Here is a 26,587-nt window from a genome sequence, read left to right on the forward strand (position 1 = left end):
ATCAAGTTCTCAATTTTTTAATGATATATAATGCCAAACAGAGAACAGTGATCCCGGTGGCGGATACAAAATGAAGGTCACACTAAATTAGGTATATTATCTTATAAGAATTGTACGTAAACGTATTTAGGACATAATGGTTTATGTTTATTTTTTTTTACTACGCAGTAAATGTATACAAACAAAAATACATAAGTAAACTATACATTGTAAAAACAAAGGTGATTTGATCAATTTTATATCATTAGTCATCTAAACGATGTTTCATAAACTATTTAAAATTTTGTATATTATTAATTGAAATGTTGCTTGTTTAAAACTTCTACGTATTTCTTAAAAATCTATCTTCATAATTCACTAGTAAAATTTAAACTAAACATGGATAGATATAACTACAAAATGATTCACAAATCAAATATTTTTTAACGTTTTGTACTAATATTTCTTGGTGAAAGAGGATTTACATATTGTAATAAAACGACAAATTTGTACGAATGTTTTTTATTTGACCAGTTACTGACAGATTGTCATATAAAATTTAAAAAAATAAAAATGTAGTTGTTGTTTTATTTTTTATAAAATGAAATAATATTTTGTTTTTTCAAACATTAAAGTATGATCAAAGGATATTTCTTTTAATCGATTTATATAACCACAATGCTTGAATATATTCAATTTAATTCAATTTCAATTAAATTTATTTATTTCAATTGATATGTACATAACAAACTAAAAAAAAATTAAATTGTTTACATTAAAATAAAATATATGCAAGAACTATTGCAAAAGGTGTAGAAGAATATCGCTTCGGAAAACTCCTTCAGACACATGGAACAGATCAATAAATATAAATGCCTATCCAATGAATCATCATTCTCTTATAGGTTATAATTTTTAACTAAAAATATATTTCTTAAGAAGTAACATTTAAGCACACTCTCATTGTGTGAAGGATTTTTTTCCTTAAAATAACTTCATTATGTTATGACATCCTATATAAGATAGATCAGTTTAAATTTTACAACACTGATAATTCAAAATCTTTGTTGATAATTAACATTCATAATAATGATTATTTGCTACTCAAGACGAAATAAATATCTTTCATCTGAGATGCAAGAGTTAGCATTGTTTTCGTAAATTGATCGTAAACATTTGTTTTTTTCCGCACTGAACTTTCTTTTTCTCCTCATTCCAGTCACGATTATCATTTAATCAAAATATCAGTTTTTATACATGCCACGACAATGTGAACCTAGTATACGTGATCCACATCGGACTCCACCACTTGACCTTTATACAAATATATTTTGTAACTTTTACCGACTTGCACATATGTTACGAGTACTGTCGTGAGCAAAATGAACGAATCACAACGATCACCCGCAAAAATGTAATATAAATTACATATTTGAATTGCACTTATTGCACTTAATTGAATATTTGCACTTATTTGTACATACTTAAACAGTATCATTAGATTAATGCTGTATTATGTTGATAGTTAATTAAAATTAACGCTTCACATACCCTACGCTCGTGCTCTGTACCCACAAAAAGAACGCAAAAAATGTTATTGTTTTTACTTTCGTATCACATATGTAAACATTTTTTACATAACTATGTATACCTATATATATATATATATATATATATATATATATATATATATATATATATATATATATATATATATATATATATATATATATATATATATATATATATATATATATATATATATATATATATATATATATATATATATATATATATATATATATATTTATAAATACATATAAATATATATATATATATATATATAAATTTATTATTTGAAGGAGAAAATTAAGGCCAAGTTTAGTGTCCTGAAATATCACATTGCAAGCAGTAAAAATAGGAAATTCTGTCACTCAATATTGAAGTTGAAGGATATTTGATGTGAAAACAACAAAAGTAAAACAAATAATTCAGAAACGCACATTTGACTTTTAGTTTTCGAATTTTATTATTTTTACAACCTCTACGCTAAGCTTTTATGCAATAAAAGTATTTAAAATTAGTACAAGAGAGGTGCGTTCCTTTCGTCTCGAACTGTACTGTACCGTAATCTAACAATGACTTGCAAATACACAAATCTTTTAAGTAAATAATATTGCTGTATAATTTTTGCAAAGATTTGGTAATGAGAGGTTATTGTTTAATTATTCATGAAAGGTTAACATTCTGTTAACACGCGGACGGGCCAATCATTATCTAAAATGGCACAATTTTACACAATTTTCAACACACTTAACATATTGTTACAATGATATGTCTGATATTTTCATGGAGGTATCTAGGTTAATATTATTTATTGTGTAATTATAATGATGGCATTTGCCATAAGAAATAAACACCTTCATTAATATTTTAAATGTTATTCTAGATTTCATTAATAAATATAATTGTTATTACTATCATTCCTATCCAATATAATAAAAATATATTATTTTTCAAAATTTAAAAGTTTTTTATTTCGAAATTCAAAACTTGCTCACTTCCATAGTTTAGGGGTTACCGCATTTGGCTACCATGCTGGAGGTCCCGGGTTCGATTCCCAGAGGGGAGGATAAAATATATGTAAGTAATTTTTGACCGTGCCCTGGTACATGGAGCGTAAGACTGATTAACTTTCCCTAATATAATTGACGACCAACTTAACACTGCATCAATTTGATGCAGTGCTATATGCACCATTGGGTGCGGGTGAGGGTAAGAAGAAGTAGATTGTTCAAATTTTTATTATGAAATGATATAAAAGGAAAATAATATTAAAATTATATTGTATTATAACTGATTTATTATTTGTACTATGCAGTCAAAATGCAATCTCTCTGACAAAAGTGGGCAAAACAATGTATGACAGATTTTCAAATGGTAAAAAAAGAAAAGAATGTAAGTTTGAGATAACCATTATCGATGAATTGCGATGCAAAGAAAGCTTGGTTGAGATGTATCGGACATGTGGAACGAATGATTGAGGATAGAAAGGTAAAACAAATACATATATGAGAATACAACAAATGCAAGACCAAAGAAAACTTAGCATGATCAAGTATTTCAAATACTTGAAAGTTGTTGGGTCAGGTGTCGGAATAATCGGTAAAATAGTATTGTGGAAATATATGAATATGGAAGAGGCGAAAATGTTTGAAGAGACAGAGTGGTGTGACGTTCTATTATCTGTGATGATCAGTTACGTTTTAATTTGTTATTTTATTGTTATTGTATTGTTTGTTTATAAGATTTAAGTTTTGTACTAACATTTTTTAAGTGGAACTGCACTTTATACAATATAATAAAATAACAACAATATTGTTTTTTCCACGTAAATTTCGTAGTCATACAGGAGAAAGTGACCAAGTGCATTTTTGCAAAAACGTGATCATTGACTATTTGATATCTTACTAGCTTAATATTGCCCTTAAAAAATCCCAAAGCGATTTTTAACTTGGAAGTATAATATATTGACTAACTGCATTGATCTTTATTTTCTTGCCAAGCAAAAGTGACTTAAATGGCCCTCCTGAACATTTTACCTTGGTCACTTTCTCCTGTATGACAACGATTTGTTTCTTAATTTTTCACATAAATAAATAGCTGCTCAAATAAAACTTTATGAATTTTTTAAAAGAAAATGTATATAATTTTTATTCAATTATATTATTGATTTAGTTTAAATTGCATGTAAGGAAACAATAACATATTGGGTGTATAAATATTATAATAAATTTATTCGGATCCAATTTGGACTGGTCCTAACATGACATGTATTGGCATCTCAGTTGACATGTCAAAAGTGAGAAATGGCGTCGTCATTCGGTATCCGCGACGCCCGATGCCAATCCGAACCGACGCCGGTTGACGTTTATAAACGTGCACGCATAAATCAGCGTCATTCGGAAACGGATGCGGTCAGGTAAGGCTGAGGGACGGACGGTGACAGATGCCTAGACGATTTAAAATAATAAGACATTGAGAGGATAAAGGTTAACGCGTGCATTAGTCGGTAGACGTTCAGTAATTGAACTTACAATCAAATCAACGTGTTAGCATCACTTTGTCATTGACTAATTTTGCTGTTGAAAAAACATGCAATTCATGACCTAAGTTCTAATTACCTAAGTTTGTGTAGATTTACAATTTCGCTTAGATTATTTATTGAAGAGACAGATTTAAGCTCCCTTTTCTTGTAGTACATGCTTGCTTACTTTTTACTTTTTCATATTTTTTTATGTTTCTAGTTTTTAATTTTATTTAAAAGAAAAAATAATAATAATTTTTGTTTTCTGATACTCAAGTATTTTTTTCATTGTAAATTAACACTATGATTCTAGTTCTACTTGTAATACCTATAACCTTATTCCCTTTACTATGACTAAATTACATTGTATACCCACACACAGGCCATACATTTGTGGGATCTTTTTTGTATTTAAATTTATATTTTATTCATATTTTTTTGTATATGAATTTATGTCATGTAATGCAAAAGAATTGAAAATAAAGAAAAAAAATTGATGGAAAAGACGCTTGAATGTGAAACTGGCGTCGCGGTTTTGATTCCCGCACATTGCAAAATAAATTTTAAAAAGATTTATTTTCAATTGGTCTGGGTATTTGTGATGTATTTTTCACATTTACTTTTCCCTTTCCTTACTATCCTACTTGCATACAAGGCTCTAATTTAGGCTTTGCGGGTTATTCCTTTTTTTATGTATTTTTTTACATCTACCTTACTCATTCTCTTTTCTAATGACTGGTAAGTCTATAAAATTGAAATTATAAAACAATAATTGTAAACATTTGTAATATCTCAACACAGATGAAGAAGAATATAGAAGGCTATGTATTTACAGGGCTTACAACCTGTCATGGGCTGGTTAAGTGATCACTTCACACACGTGCAACATTCACTATTCTACCCACGATTGATAACCACGATACTCAATTTTTAGGAACTCCTACACATGCCAATTATCTCATGACTCTATATATGTACATTCGCTGGATCCATCTATGGTTGAATCGAGTATGTTTTCATTTAGCAGAGACCCTTTTTATTTCAATAGTTGCAAGATTCGAACCCTGGATTATTTTTAAATTCAGAGAAACGATTGAAAATTTTATTTTTAATTTGAATAGACCAAACCACACATACCAGACCCAGACTACTATATTCTTTTGCAAAAACAACAAATCTCGAAACAGTAAAAAAAAATATACTTTTCATCAAGTTTGAGTAGTCGAAAATCTAAAAATTACTCATCAGTGGAGAAAACCGAGATTTATGAACAAGTATTCTGACACTCAAGTATTCTGATTCTCAAAATGTGAATGAATATTTTTTCCGATTTTTTTTTGTTGTTGCTATTTTTGCATAAGAGAAAAGCAGGTAGGTATACCTACACATGTGATTGATAAAGCTATAATAAAATAAAGCATTTGTTTTGTATTCCGTCACTACTCGAACTTGAATAGTTGCCGTGGACCGGTGAAGGCGTCGCGGTAGATTAAGCGTCGCGGCGCCCGCGTCCGCGTCATTCCTAGTAACAATGTTGCAATACATTAACTACTGAACAAGGAGGTGTTTGTTGTACCAAGAAATAATAAAGTTTATGACAGATAAAAAGTACAAAGCGTAGGATTCTATATTTATCAACGCGTGTCACACGCTATATGTATACTACCTAGGAAATAGGCTACCCATTGTAAGTGACTCGTTAGCCGACAGGTTTAGCTTTAAAATTTCAGTATTTATACTTGTTTATCCTACTTCCTTGCTTTCATCAAATAACATTTCATTACATATTAAATGTTGTTTTTATTTTTTTAATCGTATTGCAATTAATTGTGATTTATATTTTTCATACATTTATGTGTGTTTATAAATATTGAGCGTAAGTCCCTCTTCAATCATAAAGATCTGTCTCTTTTTGGATATGCACAGTTTGACTAGTAAAAGATTTTTTAAATATATATTTGTGCGGCTAATGAATTAAATTGTAATATTTTAATGATAATATTCAACAAAGAGTATATTTTATACATATATACACACATACAAATACATATAAACACAAACGTATATTTAAAATATTAAAAGATATATTACATTGGGATACATTTGAATTACATAAACTCGTATTGTGCATTTTTGTGCGATGGAAAACTACTGCATGTGTCAGAGTTACATACTTAATTATCTTTTGCATATTTGAGTGCCACTTCGTTTGACTTCTCGCCCGTATCAATAAGGCAACAGACTATCATAACTTGACATAACAAACTGACATAATACAAAGCGAACGGCTCGTCACTGGAATCTCCCGAGTTTGAAATAACAATTTAATATGTGTCACTCTCACTTTCTCTGGCTTCGTAGGTACACGTGTTATTCAACTCGGACATTCGACTAACCCTTTAAACCCACAAAAAAAAATTATACTGGCGTCATTTCGTATGTGTAGCAATTAGGAAATAAAAGCAAATCCAATTACTTTTGCTATTTATTCCATTAGAATCTCGCTGCCACAGTTTGCCTCCATAGTGAAGTGATAACAGCGTTGAGCTTTCTTGCTAGAGGTCCTTGGTTTGATTTCCAAGAGGGTCAAAAATAAATAAATATATATATTTTTAATTCACTCTTATATTTATGTAAATATTGTGACCCTGGACTGTTGGTACCTGAAGCGTAAGACTGATAACCTTGTCCTCAGATAATTATCGATCAACATGCATCAATTTTATACAGTGTCTTGTGCACCATTGGATGCTGATGAGGGTAAAAAGAATCAGACGAATCTCGCAAGGTGTTACCTACATTATCGGAAGTAAATATCGCACGTATTTGTACGGTGTTTGAAAATGATGCGGAATGCATCGAAATACGTGAAAAAATAGTTTTTAAAATAGTGGTATTTACCACGTAAAAATTAAATTAAAATTAGATAGAAATTAACACAATGTGACTGCCATAATAAATTAAAAATTATATTTTTAAATATTTGTTCTTATGAATATTTCATTAACAAGAATAAAAATCTTATGAATGAAAGGGTTTTCACATATGTTCAATACATCGTGTTGGTTCCACGCGATTTGGTAATACGTATCTGTATATGGAAAACTGATATTTGATATGACCATATGTATAGCGGTAATATTTACATTTTTATTTTTATTAATCGTCTAATGTGAACTTTGCGTATTATTTTGAACTGTGTGTTTTATCGATATTTGATCATGATATTTAATAAAAATTTCGACACAAAACATACCTTGGCAATTTTTTTTTTAAATAGTTAAAAAAATAAACATACGTACGTACAAGCTGTGTGTGGTGTATAGTAGAACGTCGTCAAATCGTGCATACCTGTTGACAAAATATATCAGTAATAAAATGTATTTTTTTAAGCATTTTCACTTAGTCTAAAAAAACGTTTAAAAATATACAATCTCTTTTCTAAATGTCTTATTTATTTTTGCTTTCAAATATGAATAAATACATAACGCGATAAATTATTATCGATCGAATTTCAAATATATACAAGCCTGATCTAAGCTTCAGGTAGTATGTCTCCTTGCTATTTTTTTAAATTTACTTTTCGATAGAAGTTACATTGATAATCTCTAAATGTAGGTTTATAAAAAGATGTTAATACGGGAAAATAGCATGTACGGAACGTAGTTGGTAACAGAAGCAGAGGAAGACCGCGAAATACTTGTCATCATGTATTTTAAATACTTGAAAGTGGTCAGATCAATGGTTGAAATAATCGGCGGATATGTATGAGAAGAAGCATGAATGTGGAAGAGGCGAATATTGTTTGATCATTTCGAGCATGCTCAACAATCGACAGTCGTTGGATTTTCGAGCATATTACCTGAAGCGCGGGTGGAAGAAGTGTGCTCTGAGCGCATCTGAACAGGTTTGTATATGAGCATGCTAGTATCGATGTATGTAAACGAGCATGCTTATTTTAAGCAAAATGTATACAGAGCATGCTTATCTTAAGCATGATCATAATCATGCTTAATTAGTAGCATGTGTATCTGCAAAATGTAAACAGAGCATGCTTATCTTAAGCATGATCATAATCATGCTTAATTAGCAGCATGTGTATCTGAACCTTGAGGTTGAGGGGAACATACGTGCGAATACAATATGACAATCTTCTTGAACGAAAAGAACGCATTACGATTGTTAATTATTTCTTCATTTACTTGTCGAAGAGAAAAAAAAACAATCTTCCTTATAACGCTTTGATGGTGAAATACATACATAAAACTTAATGCATATATTTTTAAAAAAAAACTATGATTTGTCTTGATATTAAAAGATCCATGAAGCAAATATTAATTATAACATAATTGCTAATTAGTGTATAATTGACAAGTAATTGCACAACGATGTTGCCGATAATTTCATTATAAAATCGCTGTCCATAAGCACTCAACTAATATAATATGTTAATGTTCATGACCCAACGAGAAAAAAAGATGGTTTTTACAATCATACTGACATTGGTTCCTCCTGCATATTTATATTTTGTAAATTTATTGTAATTTTAGTCATTATCCCGTCGGCAGTAAATTATTACGTCTAGCTGGAGGCGAATTCGAAACAAACAAAAATGCTGGAAAAAATCACAGATATTCGTATAATCTTCTGCCTATTCATGTTTCTGGGTTAAGGTCACGCATTGTACTACGTTATTCAAGATACCGGTTTCGACTCCCGACGCTTTCTCGATTTATCGTTTTACGAAGTGGAATGAATACTTAATATGGTTAGATAATAATATACATTTCTGACTAAACCTAATCACAAACGTTTACGTAATATCGAAATATTTGCGCCTTGGAAAACTTAAACTAAACGGTTTAATTTTGCCTATGAAACGTTCTTTGTATCGAAAATTTGTTCGGAAACAATAAACAATGAAGTGTTTTTTTCGTATTTTTAGATATTTTATAAATGAACTCCATTGTTTGTAGATATAGGATTGAATGGATTCATATTGTGTCCTTGGTTAAAAAAATTCCTTTTTTATTTCTCGATCATGACCGCTTTTACCTTTTACAAGTAAATGCTGATCGCACTTAACTAAGTGTTTTTTGTTTTTCTAAAATATTTATTTAATACAACCCTGGCGTCTGAAGCGCAGGACTGATCACCATGTCTCATACAATAAAAGATCAACTAAACATTACATCAATTTTATGCGCTTTGCACCGTTGGGTACTAATTTAAGTTAGTAGTACATTTTTAAGTTAGTAGTACAGTACTTTGTCCGCCTCTGTAGTGTGATGTCCGCCTCTGTAGTGTAATGGTCAGCACGCTCGGCTACCGTTCTGGAGGTCCCGGGTTCGATTCCCAGGGGGGTCAAATAAATATAAGTGATTTTTTCACTGTAATATTTATTCAATATTACCCTGGACTGGTACCTGAAGCGGAGGGCTGATCACCTTTCCTTCGTGTGTAAACGATCAAGATAACACTGTGTTCATATGAAACAGTTCCCTATGCACCATTGGGGTGCGGATAAGGGTTTTATTATTATTTTATTAGTACAAAGAAGCAATTTAAATATGTACTTATGTATCTATATAAATACTGACAAAAACATATTTTATATTCGACAATAGAGGCTCATCATAACCGTAGTTGTATACAAACATGAACGTTCATGCTAACTATGTAACTAACTTATCATCACGCCGCTTCCCCGTAGGGGTAGGCGGAGAGAATAGAACCCCATACCACTATCTCTTTGTAAACATTCTTCAACATTTCTAAATTCATGCATCTCCTCATACATTCCCGCCGATTATTTCGACGCCTGACCCAGCCGCTTTCAAGTATTTGGCAAACCTGATCATGCCAAGTTTTCCTCGGTCTTCCTCTGCTTCTTTTTCAAACGTTCATGTTTGTGAAAAATATAATTGCAAAAGCACATCAATTTCATTATTAGAAACATTGATATATTTACGAAATTGAACTAGCGGAGAGTATGTCATTTTATCGCCCGTATAGGTGTGAGACCTTTTGGCATTGTGCATCGTGACATTTGTGAGGAGTGAACTGTTCATCCGCGTCAATGGGTGATTATTATTTTAGCCATCCCATGAGCTAGATCGTGTCAGCAGTCGGCGCGGATAGCTAAATGTTATTTCCTCATTTTGGAAACCTTGCTAATTTTAGTGCAACATTTGTCATCGTTTGATGCGCTGAAAGTTAGAGGAACCTAAGTGACAGTTGAACAATTTTTCATTTTATGAAATTACTAAATGAAAAACCAGTAATTCGTTTTATAATGTATATGGTAACTATACCCGGCCATGCGTAATGGCTTCGTCCAACAATAAAGAAAATACAGAAAAAAGAAGACACATATTTCAAATATGCATAATTTCACACTGCTTGCGAACCAAAGGAAGATTTAAAAATCTTTGAAACTACAATTCAATCGAAAACATTGAAAATGCTAAGAGACAACATTGGTCAAGAATCACTCTGTCCGGCATGTCTTCTAATTGATGTTGCATGTAATATTTTTGCATGAGCAATGCTTAATATTGCGTGTCTTGCTGTTTTAATAAACAGGTGGCGCTGCAATTGCTGTAAAAAAAGTGTGTCAAAAATTATATTATTTTATCTGTCACAGATGTGTAAAACATCCAGGTATTTGAATGAAATATCGTGTTTTAATGCAATCTGTGTATATCTTTACATTTTTTTATAGTTTAATAAAATCAGAACTAAGTGGAACTTAATTATTTTGAAAAGTAGGCAAAGACCTTTTTTAAATCTAAATACATACGTGCTCAAATTTGTGTTATTATCACTTATCTACTATGACCCTCAGTATCTCATTTGAAGTTGGATATTTTGCAAAAAAATCTTATATATTTTTCTGTTCGAGATTTTTTTTTAAATTATGCTGTGTGTGTTGATCTTATAGGTGACTTTTCAGCCATCATTGTGTTAATATGTCATCGCCTTGATAATAGCTCATACAATACTGAAATATAAGTTAATATTTACAAGGTCATAATATCCTAATAAATCGGAAATATTTTACAAACATATTTTTCCTTTTTTTATCTAAAAACATTTCCACAAATTCATAGTATTTTATTTAAAAAAATGGATCAGGGCCCTGTTTTAATGTAAAGTACTTTTACTCACATCTATCATATAATTAAAACTATAATCGTATCCTTAATGATATTACAGTCACTATTTTCTGTAAAAGGTAATACCAATTTGAAAAGAAATGATTTAAATTTATTGAAAGTTGATTGATCGGAAGAGTACCAATATTAAATCGCCAATTAAGATATGTATACAGTAAATAATAATATGCCCATGTTTATCATCATACAAATTATTGTTACATCACACACTAGAAATCGAAGTCAATATAACATTTAAGAATTCAAATAAGTACCTCCTATCAATTTTATAAGCCCTATTTCGATGCGATTATCATGTCTAAATACTTGCCGTGCAATGAATAACCCATATCTTTGTACACGTGACCTTTCGATCTAAGTACAACTACGTATTTACGGTGAGAACTTGGGTCAAGAAGATTACTTATTTTTATGCAACTACGTATATACATATGATTAATTCCATATATGATTCAGGTCCAATATGGGCAATGGGCAAGTTCTAAGTGTTGAAGCATTGATGCTATGGTGAATATGATGTTATGTTTCAAAAAGTGGTAAAACGGGTAATAAATGGCCGTCTTCATTATATTGTAATAGTAGGCCACGGGTTTACCTTAAGCGAGTGAAGAAATATTCACATTCAAAATACTTATAAACGTACAATTATCATTATTGCATACGAAGCATTCAATTATTCGTAAGGTTGAGAAACGCATTACTTTTATGCTTTCAGTCCCGTACGCATTTCAAACATACATAACCCTTCGTATAATCATAAAAAAGAAACCAGTAAATAATGCATAAAATCCTTGGATTTTAATACTCATATTAAAACCTTCATATTAAAACTTACATTCAACATTCATTTTAAAACCTCTTTCACATGGATAAAAACGTCATCAAAGAAACAACTCATATCTAATGAAGAGATTAGTTTCTAAAACTCAATTTATTAATTTATATTCAAATCAGTATTGCAGAAATATTGAAATGTGTATAAATGCATGTAAAAATATATATTAATGGAAATAATCCAGGCATTTGCAGTCTAAAGACGAAGCCGAGCTAAATGTTCATTTTAATCATTTAACCAGAATGTTGATTGTTAAAAAAAATGAAATAGTGAACAATTACATTTCATTTCAAAGCATCATACCATAAATATGTAGTGAACTAAACAGAGCGGTGACCCATGAAGATTTTTGGTGATTTCGTTCGAAAATATACCACATATTATTATATGTTTAAAAATATGCATATTCAAAAAAAATCTGACGAGCCAATTGACGACAGTCAATTGTTATCAACAGCATCTGAAATATAATCTATCTAATATATCGTTTTATATTTTTTTATGTGAATGACCTTAACAGGTTAAGTAGGTCAAGGTCATTGTAGATTCTGCATAACCCTTTCAGATATATTATAATCAAGTAATTAAAGGATTTGTTTACCAATTTTGAAGAAATTAATTCCATTCATTTTTCATATATAATTTCTGACGTCATTTACCTGTGATGTTATTTGCTCATCCTATTTTTTTATATTTCCTTGCCATTTAGACGCTGAAAGATATTTATCATGATGCGTAAAAGTACGCAATTATATCCACATTTTTTACGGTAACCTCGTTAAAAATCGTTCCTGAATACTTATAATCTAAGAATTACGAGGTTGAGAAAGTATAAGACGAAATGTAGAATGGATATGCTTCCTCAATCACAAATTAATCAGTTTTCAATAGACTTGCCGCGCATATAGCAATGACATTTCAATCAAAAATTTATTGATGTCAAATTTAATTATAAACATATACCATAAAAAAGTTCATACCTTCATGTTCAATTAGTGATATTTTCATTTATTTTTTTTATTCGATCTTCTTCCAAATTGTGGACATGATTGACGGCAAAGGTCGTGACTTGTTACAAAAAGTCATTGGCTACAAAAACTGGACTATAAATAATACACATTTAATAATACATCAGAATCGTATTTAAACGTCTTGGTATTTAAGCATTAATTGATTCATTGAAAAACGAAATATGCCCAGGTACGGGATACGTATTAAACATGATGCGCATAAAAAAAAATTCTTTGGCATTTGATAAATTTGAAATATTAATATGAGTTTTAGGCTCTGAATTCTATTACTTATCTGAGGAGATGTTTCCAAGAAAAAACGCTTGGATATATTTTCATGGCAAAATTAGATTAACTAACCTGGACTTACTAACTAACTAACCATTACGCCACTTCCCTCATAGGGATTAGCTTAGAAAATAGAACGCCACACATATGTATTATCAAACAATCTTCGTCTCTTCCTAATTCATGCTTCTCTTCATACATCTTCTTCTGTAGTCTCAATCTCAATCTTGATAGTTACTTCTTAAAATAACTTATTGTCTCTTTTTATATATCAATGTACATCTCGAGGGTCATGGTCTGTCACTTCGTTCTTCCCAAGAAAGAACCCTTTCCATTCCTCGCCATAACACATCTTTCTTCAGTAACTCCTTCTCTGTCCAAGCGGCCAGACTATGTAATGAATTACCTCTCCGCGTAAAAAATGCACCCTCTCTTATAACTTTTATGAAACGTCGGAGACATTACTATATATCATCATAACTCTAACTGTCTATCAAACCTCATCCCTTAGTTTTTCCCTCTACCTCATTCCTTAAACTCCCTTTCTCCTTTGACTTTTTTTTTATCATTAATTTGTAATTAATGTTTTTTTTTTATACTATCAAGTACTATCTAGCCTCTGATTGCAAACAGCTGTATAAGGTATCAACCTTTTTGACCAATATCACTAGTCTGTTTTTGGTTGGTAGGAAGATATTGGTTTGTTTTCTGTACATGAAGTTTCCATCGTGACGTATGGAATTGAAAGCAGAGCGGACACCGTTGGCACAAAAAACGCACTTAGAGTGTCAGAAATGAAGACTCTAAGAAGCATATCAGGCAAGAGTCTTCGAGAAAGATAGAATAAGAAACGCCAGGATCAGGGAAATATGCGAGATCGAAGATGTCGTTAGGTGGGGAAGGCAACGAAGGAGACAATGGTATGCTCATATGAAGAGAATAGAACCATCCAGACTCCCCCCACATCGCACTGTACGGCCAATCCCATGGTAGACAACTCTCGGGCAGACCACCAAAGAGATGGGTCGATAGGTGGGAATCGACATCGCAGGAGGCTAATCCCTCTTAAAAACACGCCATAAGGCCTACAAAAGATGAAGAAGAAGAAGAAGAAGAAGAAGACATGAAGTTTAAATAAAATAGTAAAAATCAAAATTAAGAAAGTGATTTAAAAAAAATCACCTTTGAGTGGTTTAAATATAAAATACATATGTTTATACTTAAGAGACTATAATATAATACTTGTGATAAAATTCAGTATAAATTGAATTCAACCAGTGCAATCCGATATTGAAGGAAGTAGCCGAGATAAACGGTGAGTGCAAAATTCGCTCACGTACAGCGCGTTGCACAATATCGGGGCAGATGAGTCGAAGACATTCCAATCGTCTCGAAACCTTCAGTCCGAGTTCGTGGGAGCGTTTTGGGACCTTTACAATCAATGAGTGTTAATAAAGTAAATTACCATTGCGCGCCACGTTACATTTTATCTACAATTATTACTATAACTGTTAGCCGTATCATTATTATGTCAATCTTAATGGGTTGGATTCACTTACTTACTACACTGCCTGACTGAAAACCTTCAGCCGTATACGTTTTTATTTTTATTTATGATAGGTGCCGTGGCGTAGTCGGGTAGACACTCGACTGCAAACTAGCGTAACGGGTTCGATTCCCGCCGATCGCAAAATTAAATCAAGAAAGATTTATTTTCAATTGGTCTGGGTGTTTGGTGTGAAGTATTTTTCAAATTTACCTTCGCTATCCTTACTATCCAACCTATAGATAAGGCTCTAAAATAGAGGCTCTGCGGGTTATTCCTTTAAAAAATATACATATATTTGAAAAATAATATGTACAAGCAAATTGTGCTTTTGGCTATGATTAGCACTATCGATAAAATTTAAAAAGATTTGCTTAGATGGTTTCAGTATATGGATCAAATGAGTGAAAAAAGAATAGTATAATAAATTTGGATAATTACATTAACATTAACGACATTTTCCTTAGAGTTACTACTGACCCTTGACCGCATTCAATTATACATAAGGCACTGCATCAAAATTATGCAATGTTGAACAAGGTGATCAGTCCTAAGCTTCAGCGCTAGTCCAAAATAATATGAAATAAATATTGAGGTAAAAAAACAGTTACATACATTTTAACCCCTGTGGGAATCAAATCCGGGACCTCCATCATGGTAGCCATGTGTGCTAACCGCTACTCTATCTTCTTCTTCTAACCATAATCCGCACCCAATGGTGCAATGGTACATCGTATTTACGCAGTGTTCTCTTGATATTTACACACATGAAGGCAAGGTGATCCAGGGTAATATTAAATAAATATTAGAGTGTAAAATCCCCACCCTGGGAATCGAACCCAGGAGGCGGATTACTCTATAGTGGCAAACATAATGAAATTTCTCAAAATTACTCAATAAAAAGTCGTACCATTGGCTAATTCATTGTACTATTTTTTTTCTTCGATTGTTAGTAGGTCTTTGTCCATTTGATGGCCATAAATTAAATAAAGATTTATTTTTCACAATTTGATTTTAATTGTCCTGTGGTGAAATGAAACGTGATTTGAGACTCGAAAATATTTATTGCCAGCGTAAAAGTTGATTTTTGCCGAGACGATGGGTTGTGAACTTTGTTGGAGAGGCCCTCGCTTGCTCGCCGCAAGGTCGCGGGTTCAATCCCAACCAGGTCATCTACGGAATATCACCTAAGAAGATTAAAATTGAATAGGCTCAGACATCGTCACTGGGCTTCGATAACATTTGAATGATTGACGATTCGGAATTTATTGCAGCTCACATTTTCGTTATTTCAAATGCCAATGGAGGCGTGATGTATTTTTAGGTGTTGAGAAAATTAATATTATCTTTGTCTTTATTTGAATCATGATGAAATCATTTATAAGATAAACTAGCTGTTACTGTGGCTCAGTCTGGTAAAAATGAAAAAAAGTGTATAATTTTATTGTGTTCATTTCACTTTGCTTATGAAGCAATGATTTTTTTTAATGTATGAAACAAAAATCCAACCGAAAATATTGAAAATGCTAAGAGACAACATCTGCCAAAAATCACGCTGTCCGCCATGAGTTATGATTAGTGTTGCATGTACTGCTGTACGTCCAACACATGGCGCTGCCATAGCGGTAAATAAAATAAAAAAGAAACAAAATACAATAAATCATTTTTCCAAATATGTTTCTACCTGTCACAGACTTTTGAATTACGATAGAAAATTAAAGATTTTAAACAAAAGGACATTTTTTTTCTTTTTATAGATCGCTCGAGGTGTGTAAAATTTTTGCAGATTAAACCAAGGAAAGCAAAGTTGAAGATAAAATCGTCGATTAAATAATTATTGTGTATTATTTTGGTTTTTGATATAAAAAATATTATTAACCTTTTTTTTATAACGTCATTTTTATGGAAATTCTATTCAAAGCGCATCGCAATTTTTAGGCATGAATTCAGAAAATTCACATCTCTCTACGCATGAAAAGTAAAGATCTTTTCAATTGTTTTAAGGCTAAAATTGTAGTTTCACAATTTCGCACTGCTGATGGAAGGGCATTCTAAATTATGGGTCCCGCTGCGAATTTAATGAAAGAAAGATGCAACAGATTTATTATGCATTGTATGTTAATGGATTTATAGAACGAGGAAGGCCGAAAATGATTTCATACCTTCAGATATCAACAGTTATGTAAAATTATTGGAATGAAGATGCAAAAATTCAGAAAATAAATTAACGCGTCATTAATAAAAAAATCTGTGTGCTCGTCTAGTAATAATTAAGAATTAAGAATTCCAGTAGTGATCATGTCTTTAAGAAGTGTCCGTCGATGGTTGCTTCTCGTTGAAAGAGACAAGGTAGAAAGTGAATTAACTAAAGTCCAGGTGTAACTGTTTTATTGTAAAAGCTGTATACTGTAAATTGGTATTGTATCTATTGTTTGTGATGAATATAATCTAATAAATATAAATAAAACAAATAATAATAAAATCAAAAAAATGTTTTAACATGCAAGTTTTTTGGCTCAACACAGGCCATGCCTAAAGAGCCGTAATATATATAGTAAAAAAATGTATGTATCTATGAAATAAGTAAAGAAATAAAAAAAAAACTTGTTTTTAATTATTATACAAGCTTTCTTTAACTAAATTAAATTCTATCCCAAAATGTCATAATTTTTATTAAAAATACAAAAAATAAAGTTTATTTAAGAATTAACATTTAAAAAAAAACAGTTATTTACCAAGTAACTAACCATCACGTCGCTTCACCGCAGGCATTAGTGGAGAGATTCACCAATTCTACCCATTTTTGACAACCACACTACTCAAACTCTTGGAAGTTCTATATATAGTGTGTAAAGTGATCACTTAAACCAGCCTATGACGGTCGTCAGCCCCGTAAATGCCCAGACTTCCATATTCTTCTTCATCTTTGATGAGATGTTAAAAAATAACACGCAATAATTGATCATAATTCCTGTGTAAATAATATTAAATTATATCTAGGCAAATACGTCTGATTGAAAGGGAAAGTACTTTAGCAAAAGGCTGACGCGTTAAGATTATGGATCGTTTGACCTCAAAAGCATATGTTTGTATGTGTAAGGTGAGGCATTTAGCATAAATATTGTTATCACCGTCACCGCTATGTAAAACTAGTTTTTTTTTTATTGACACACTCTGAATAGTAGTAGTAATTTTTTGGACCTTCGAAGCATCACAATTAAATTTTCAGTCAATAAATATAAACTTAATTATGCGTGTAATATACATAATTATTTTTTGACCTATGCATATGGTAAAATTGTCTGTTTTAACCTTTAGAGCATAAAAAAATTGGATAGATGATAAAAATATAAACATTGATATTCAACAAAAATAAATAAAAATATAAATGTCTAGGCATTGACAGAGATTACGACATGTCATAAGCTGGTTTAAGTGACACTTACACTCGTATAACATTCACTATTCAACCCATGATTAATAATCCTTTGAAATTTAAGAAGTTGTAAATATATCCTTCAAGTGATATCTTCTTTTTCAAACGAGTTGGTTGAATTATATTTTTTTTTGCGTTGTTTTGTTTTTTTTATTTTTTTTCATTAAGTAATAATGATGACATTGTTTTATTTATCCATTAATTTACTTTTATCGTTCAGTTACGTGTATTTTTTTTCGTGTTGAGCTAAGTAAAAATAAATTGAAGACATTTAGGAAGTTTTTTTTTAATTAATCTAATTTTTTTTTGTAAATGCATGAAAGCACATCTTATTTTCAAGACTCAATCTCATATCTGTATAAATTTTTTATTTCTACCGTTTTTTTAATAACAATTTTAATGCAATTGATATTGCAAAAATCAGTGTTTTATATATATATATATATATATATATATATATATATATATATATATATATATATATATATATATATATATATATATATATATATATATATATATATATATATATATATATATATATATATATATATATATATATATATATATATATATATATATATATATATATATATATATATATATATATATATATATATATATATAAATATATATATATGTATATATATATATATATATATATATATATATATATATATATATATATATATATATATATATATATATATATATATATATATATATATATTTATATATATACAGAGCAAAAATCATCACAGGACCATCGAAATGTTATGAGATGAGAAGCTGGCACTATATAAATGATTACACATAAATCTTGAAAAAATATACAAAAAAGACTATAATATTATTTATTATATAACATTAAACCACGAGTGTAAGTCCTTCACCAAGCACAAGAGCTAAGTCTCTTTTTTGGAGAGGCACATCGAATCCAAATATAAAAGTTTTCCATATGTATAAATGTTTCAAATGTATTATGTTATAAATAAAAATGTAAATATATTTAATAATATAATAAATAGGATATTTTTTTGAATAAGTTTCGTTTTATGTTTTATTGAATAAAAAGGTTATTGAGATATTTCAGCCTTAGTGATAAAAATATTACATATATGTTATTCTATACGTTAATAAACAATTTCTCTAATACACATTATAAACTATGAAATAAACCTAAGAAGGAAACCTTTTACAAAGTCGTTGGAAGGATCTGAAACAGGATATAAAATGTAAAAGGCGCTTGTCATTCATGACCCCGATAGTAATCATTATTAATATTGTAAGTAGTTATCACTATGTGAATCTATGAACTATGCATGTTCTCAGTAATCCTTACGCAAAACAGTGACTTAATCAATATACAAGTAATAACATACAAACGTACCTACATAATATGACATAAAATACACATGTTTTAAAATTTTTAATGTACCTATAATATATATTGTTACATAAGTGAAGACTAATTCAGAAAATAATATAACATCTTTGAATACTCGATAATGCATCTGTATCATTTTTCCTCTTGATTCAATCTTTCAGGTCAATTTTTTAAATGATTTTTTCATTTTATTTTATAAAATTAACTGAAATTCGTTCAATTCCTCTTTTTTTTCCTTTTTGAAGTCCTTTTTTTGTTGTGTAAATATTTTTTAAACAATCTAGATTTAGAGTATCTTAAGTACAATCGAACTATTCTCATATAATAGGAACTTAACAAAAATAAAATGCAATAGGTTCGAATATTCGAAACAATTTTTTCATTACATTATGTTCTTAACAAATAAGGAGAGAATAAAATAAGACTATAAATTTGCAATTCAAAATTCTGCATAACTTTTATTATTATATGGTCTGGGGCCTGAAGAGATTTTCTGTAAAAGAAACATTATTTTATCCTTTAAATCATTCGATAATATTGCTCTAGAAAATTTGAGAGTTCAATTCCGTCTAATGCCCAATAGTCAATTTATTCTGTTTTTATTTCATTTCTCATTATATAATTTTCGTAAGGCACTCATCAAATTACATAACGACGATATCTCAATCTTATAAATTACAGATAAGACTGAATATGCTTTCTACATTATCTCCCTAGTTTTTTAGTCGAGTTTTAGTTGTTAGACGAGATGACGCTTCTAAAGAATAAAAAAGAACTTTTTCTCTAGCTGAGAATCATATCCCAATGCAGGCAAACATATTGTTCTTTTAGCACTGTAATGCAGAACCATTTTTTTTTGTTCGTGTATGGTATAAATAATACAGTGTTTACCATGCATTTGCACCTAGATACATATATTTTCGACCGGAAAACGAAGTGTTGTGTTCTGGACTATTTAAAAAAATGTAAAAAAACTATGTTTAAAATAAAATATTCCCTTTATATGCACCTTCACACAACGAACTTGTTTTCGAATCATTAAATTTTATTAAAATTTAATGCTTAATGCACCAATAAACATTGATAAGAGGGGAAATCAGTCGCAGTGATTAGTAAATTTGGCATATTCGAATATGGTTCTGCGTTTGATTACCAGTATGATATAAAATATTTATCTTTGTATTTTTTAAATCATATGTCAACCTAGATTAGTGTTTCAATCGCTAAATTCTTAACAATGTCTTTTTGCAAATAATTTATGTATCAAAATAAAGCTATGTTATTAAGATGCAATGTCCTACATATGCATTGGAATGCGCAAATATAGTCCAAAAAAAGTACCACAACATTGTTGAAAATCACAATAAATGGAATATTAAATATTATGCACAATATTAACTTGTTTCTTTCGTATGATTGCTTTTAAATAATGCAAAAATAAACAGTTGCATTGTTTTCGAGCGGCAGATAAAAAAAAATAACATCCGCTGCCTGTAGTGAATCCGCATACATCAAATATTCCGTAGTATTCCATTCACGGTACGGGCGGATGACCTTTAGCCCGGCCGAGCGGCTCCCGCTATACCGGCTGCCATTGCGGCAATGAAGATGCTTCTCTTCTCCCGGCTAAATGTGCTACAGATGAGCAAGAGGCGGGTAGTGGTGGCAGATGGGTATATAAGATGGAGCATTGTCTTAGATGGGTATCAGTCAAACCTCTCATCTCGACCCAAGTCAGATAAACCAACCAAATTCCCAAAAATGAAGGCGGTACGGATAATCATACAATTTAAATAATTATTTTATCTTAATCTTTGAAATACAAGTGCCCGAGTGATCAAAGTGTTTTTTTGTGATTAAACTCAAAGACAGTTTTTTTAATTATATGTTTTATTTATATTGTTAAAGTGTTATTTTAAAACCTCTTAAAATAACAATTAAAATAATTTTATGAAAATAATTAACAAAAACGGATAAAATTATTTAAATCTACGTAAAATTTAATACTGTTACCAAATGTGTAAATTAACCTGAAATATATTTTTCAACGTTCTTACATTAAATATTACCCATGCAAAAGGATAATAAAATAAAAAAATTAAAAAAAAACACATGTTATCATATATCATATAAGTATACACATATTTTAAAATATATATATTATATGATAATACTTTTACAGGGTAGTGCATATTTGAGACAAAAAAATCCACACAAGTACCCATGTATAACGATTTTTATATATGATATAATAAAATGATTTTTTTTTAAATTTATTTTATATTTTTTTCTAGACATTCTTCTTCCTGTTCTTCGTGGTCGCGGCTGTCATCGCTGCTCCTGCCGGAAATGAAGTCACAATCCTCAAATACGAAAACGATAACATTGGAGTTGGACCCTACAGATTCGCGTGAGTATAATAACTAAAATATTAATCAGGATCAAAGCTGAAAATATACTCGTACTTTAAAAAATAAATTAAAAACCAATTCACAAACTTTATAAAGGAATCCGCTTGTTTTGTGAATGAATTCATATGCAATTTACTATGTTAGTTGAATGATAATATTACGTAACATTTTCTAAGCCCGCTGACTTCTCTGAAAAAAGTATTTTCCAGTGAATAAGCACTATTGACGCTTATGTTAACTGGCACCAGTACATTATAATCGTAACTCAATCACGCTTTTTTAAAGTTACCTACAGTATTTATAATTAAATCTTTCGTCGTATTGAAAAGACAAAATGTGCAATTATTTGATATTTAACAATATTCACTACATGATAGTATAAGATTATCGTGAAATCTATAACAGCAGAAACCTTTATTATTATTTTTTAAAGATAATTTTTGATTCTAAATGTCTAAATCAGTATTTTTCCTTGCACAAGTAAGACCTGCATATTAAGATAGCGAATATAAAAATATTCAAATAAAATTTAACCTGGGGCATTGAGTAAAATTATGATTTGATAAATTGATTTTATTACCATATAATATAACAACACATCCTAGCTCAATGCTTTCTTTCTCGTGCTGATTGATTCTCGTCACAATTTCTAAGCAGAATAGATATGTATCGGTATGATTAATTGTTTTGAATAGCTGTTACTTCCGGAAGTGAAATCAAATTAAATAACGTGTAAACATCATAAAATGATTGACTGGCTGGCAATAAAAACAAACAATGAAATATTGTGTTTTTTTGACTACTAAAATAAAAATAAATAACTTTCTATTTCAATTACTCACATCCGTATTAAGATTTCGCACAGATATTATTATTTCTGTTCTAATATTTCTCACAAATTATTTTTGATGGATATACAAACATACGTAATGTTTACAAAAAAAAATATTAAAAAAATCGTTCCTTAATGCATAAATTTGCCAAATGTCATAAATCACACATATGCTGAAATATATTATTGTCATTCAACGAATGTGTTTTGGAGTAAAATTATAGATTCCTAAATCAACTGGAATTTTGAATCAAATGATTTATTGATCAGCACCTGTTTTCTGGGCGTTTGTTAAAAATAAATCACATTTTATACTTCCATTCAAACGAGTTTTTTTTCAATTTTTTTTTATAGATATGAGACCAGCGATGGATCAGCACGGGAAGAACAAGCCGAGCTGAAGAACGCTGGCACTGAAAATGAGGCTCTCTCAGTTAGGGGAAGTTACACATGGGTGGCTGCCGATGGCAAGCAATACACCGTCACTTACATCGCTGACGAGAATGGTTTCCAGCCCCAAGGCGAACACCTCCCAAAGGCACCCTAAACAGTACCTAAAAAACACCTTCGAAGCTGCCATAATATGATAAACAACCACAAACAACCCTCTTCTAACCACAAAACAAAAGACTTTATAATTGGAAAATAATGCTTAATTTTAAGCCTGAGTTTTTCAACCTATTAATTTATTCGACGAAAAAAATTATAAATCTTTTTTATTTTATTTCGCTTTTTGGGTCGAATTAAAATTGCCTTAAAAGTGAAGAAAATAACAAAAAAATAGCAGTTATTTGCATTATTTTTGGATTCTTCTCTAGATAAATGATCTATTTGCATTCAATTAATCTCTTTTTGATCTCATTGTAACAAAAATGAAGTTAATTTTTCGAGAAATGTCGTTTACCAAGATTTTTTATCAATGCTCAAATTTATTTCAAACACCAGAAACACTCATGATTTAGAGATGTATCTATTATGAATTATGATTCATAGAATTCCAACATTCCTCAGATCATTTTTTCTCTGTAACAAATCATGTCCTCTGACAATCTCAGTCTATTAGCGCGTGGGTCAGGTGACATAAAAGCGATTTTCTTTTTGCGAATTTCGTGAAAACTTTACTGACACGCTATGACATGTTGTGACACCGTCTGAATATTATTTTGTAAGCAATAAAAATATTTTTTACAAAAATTTCGTTTTTATTTACTTATGAAATGACTTAACTATGCCTATTTGGATTGAGAAAGAGTTGCAAAATGTTGTTTTCACCAAATGTGGCAGAAAAAGTTACAACAGTATATTTTCATCATGTATGGTAAGTATGTAACACATGTGTTTCCAGGTAATTTCAAGGTATTTTTAGTACAATTTAAAGATACCTTTTACACTACGTGATATAACAATAATAAAAAGTGCCACATTATTTATTTAAATATCGTATCAACAATGAATTCTTTGACCGTTTTAGACAAAACACAATTCTTCAATATGTAGGAGCTAAAAAAATTGCATGACTTTATTACGTCCTTATTAAAAGAGTTAATATTTTCCAGATCCAATTCATAATGAAATGTGATACGTTAATATTTTTTTATTTAATTTATTCATCAATACAAAAAAAAATCCACGAAACAAATTCTTACATGGAATAAAATACAATCAATGCTCTCAACAAAAAATATTTTTATGAATTCTCAATAAAAGATAAACACGATATCTACTGAGATAGCTTTCTTCACGTTAATAAGAGTAATCATGTTGATTCTACAAAATTTATTATAACTATGATAAGCTTACTAGATACTGATATTAATCCAAATAATTTGATCACTATTTCAATAATCTCAATTATACGATTTTAAGTAGATAGTATACAAATCAATATTATATCAAATTTTGCTCAGTCTCAAGATATTATTATTATCAAATTAAAACACCAAAAAACAAATCATCAAATACCGATAATACTCAATTAAAAAAATTAAATAAAGAAAAAATAAACGAGTTTAATAAACAACATTTTAAGTGTGTCCAAATACTTGTTCACAAAATCTGGATTATATCCAATTACAGGAGTTATTTTCATATTATTTTTTGACATCTCATCAAAGATGAAGGAGAATATGGAAGTCTGGGCATTTACGGGGCTGACGACCGTCATAAGCTGTTCTGCTTAATAAAAAAAGCTTTACATCTCACCAATAGATGTCTCTAGTGAAGTTCTAGTAATTCAAGAACAAGGTTTCTAAATTGGTTCATATATATAGAACTTCCAAGAATTTGAGTAGTGTGGTTGTCAATAATGGGTAGGATTGGTGAATGTTACACGTGTGTAAAGTGATCACTTAAACCAGCCTATGACGGTCGTCAGCCCCGTAAATGCCCAGACTTCCATATTCTTCTTCATCTTTGATGAGATGTCAAAAAATAATATGAGTTTAATAAACTTTAAAAAGAAGGCATGTAAATTTTTTGAATAACATATACCGTAACATTATAAAAATAAATTAATTTAATAAAAGAAGAAAAAAATACTTCAAACTAAAGACAGCACTTTTTCAAATATCATACATACTAAACACGAATTGAGAATTTGTATCGATTTTTTTAATCGAAAGATTACAATAAGATCAATAAAAAAATTCTGCAAAATAGTCACATAAAAGAAAGTGAAATTCCGAGTAAGATAAAACAAAACGAATTGATTTGTCTAATATATTTATATTCAAGACCAGAAAAATGTAATCTAAGTATGTTATAACTCGTACATAACCTTTTGACTTTCTTAAAATAAAATACACAAACATAATGGCAAATTTCTCGATCTTAACGTCTTGCTGCCATTTGCGGAAGGTTAAAAGGAAAAAGCGTAGAATATTTAATATCATTTTATCTGAGATGACGTAGGTGTAGTAAGGAGGTGGACAGATAAGATCAGGATTCTGCGGTGAGAAAGAGAGTATTGTAAAAGAATGTATTGTAGCGAGAACCACACCTAGAAGTCAGGAGATCAAAGTTAATCAAAGGGGATAGCCACAAAGGAGAGGAAGAATAGGTACAAAGTCGTACCGTCTAACTACGCGAGGTATAGTTCAACCAAACGTAGAAAGTTGTTATTTAAAAAAACAAATGAAATAAAACAATTCCTTACAACCATAGAAGTCGCCGGCAAAGTAACTAAGAGTAGATAAATAATGAAATTTATGGAATAACGTGCCAAGCACGTTTTTTGGAGTAAATCACTAAAACTGTATGCATATATCTTATTCGGTTTAAGAATAAGAATAAGAGATATATTGCATAACCGACAAAGTACGCAGGTATTAGGCATTATATATATATATATATATATATATATATATATATATATATATATATATATATATATATATATATATATATATATATATATATATATATATATATATATATAAATAATATATATATATATATACATATATATTTATATGTGCATGCTTAATGTATATGGATTGAAACGATTTCAGGTTAATAATTTATAATTAGTTACTACTTTGATTGATTTCTAAATTTCTCTAATACATCATCATAAACGAGATATGTTTTAGATTTCATT

General features: G+C 29.9%; 1 protein-coding gene across 1 annotated transcript; it reads left to right on the plus strand.

The window, feature by feature from the left end:
- The first annotated feature begins 21,468 nt into the window (after nt 1-21,468).
- On the plus strand, nt 21,469-24,155 carry LOC148303021 (endocuticle structural glycoprotein ABD-5-like). Its single transcript, XM_088270681.1, has 3 exons — nt 21,469-21,516; nt 22,041-22,156; nt 23,344-24,155. Exons 1-3 carry the CDS (start codon nt 21,508-21,510, stop codon nt 23,534-23,536), a joined length of 318 nt encoding a protein of 105 aa, XP_088126807.1. The 5' UTR covers nt 21,469-21,507; the 3' UTR covers nt 23,537-24,155.
- The last annotated feature ends 2,432 nt before the right edge of the window (nt 24,156-26,587 follow it).

The sequence above is a fragment of the Brachycentrus maculatus genome, unplaced genomic scaffold (genome assembly GCF_059751285.1).
Source record: "Brachycentrus maculatus isolate JH-2025_06_01 unplaced genomic scaffold, ASM5975128v1 h1tg000391l, whole genome shotgun sequence".
NCBI lineage: Eukaryota > Metazoa > Arthropoda > Insecta > Trichoptera > Brachycentridae > Brachycentrus > Brachycentrus maculatus.

Bases quoted from the DNA above. Each gene is read 5' to 3' on its own strand.
- LOC148303021 (XM_088270681.1), top strand. The intron at 22,157-23,343 runs GTGAGTATAATA...TTTTTTTTATAG, and splicing joins GTTGGACCCTACAGATTCGC to ATATGAGACCAGCGATGGAT.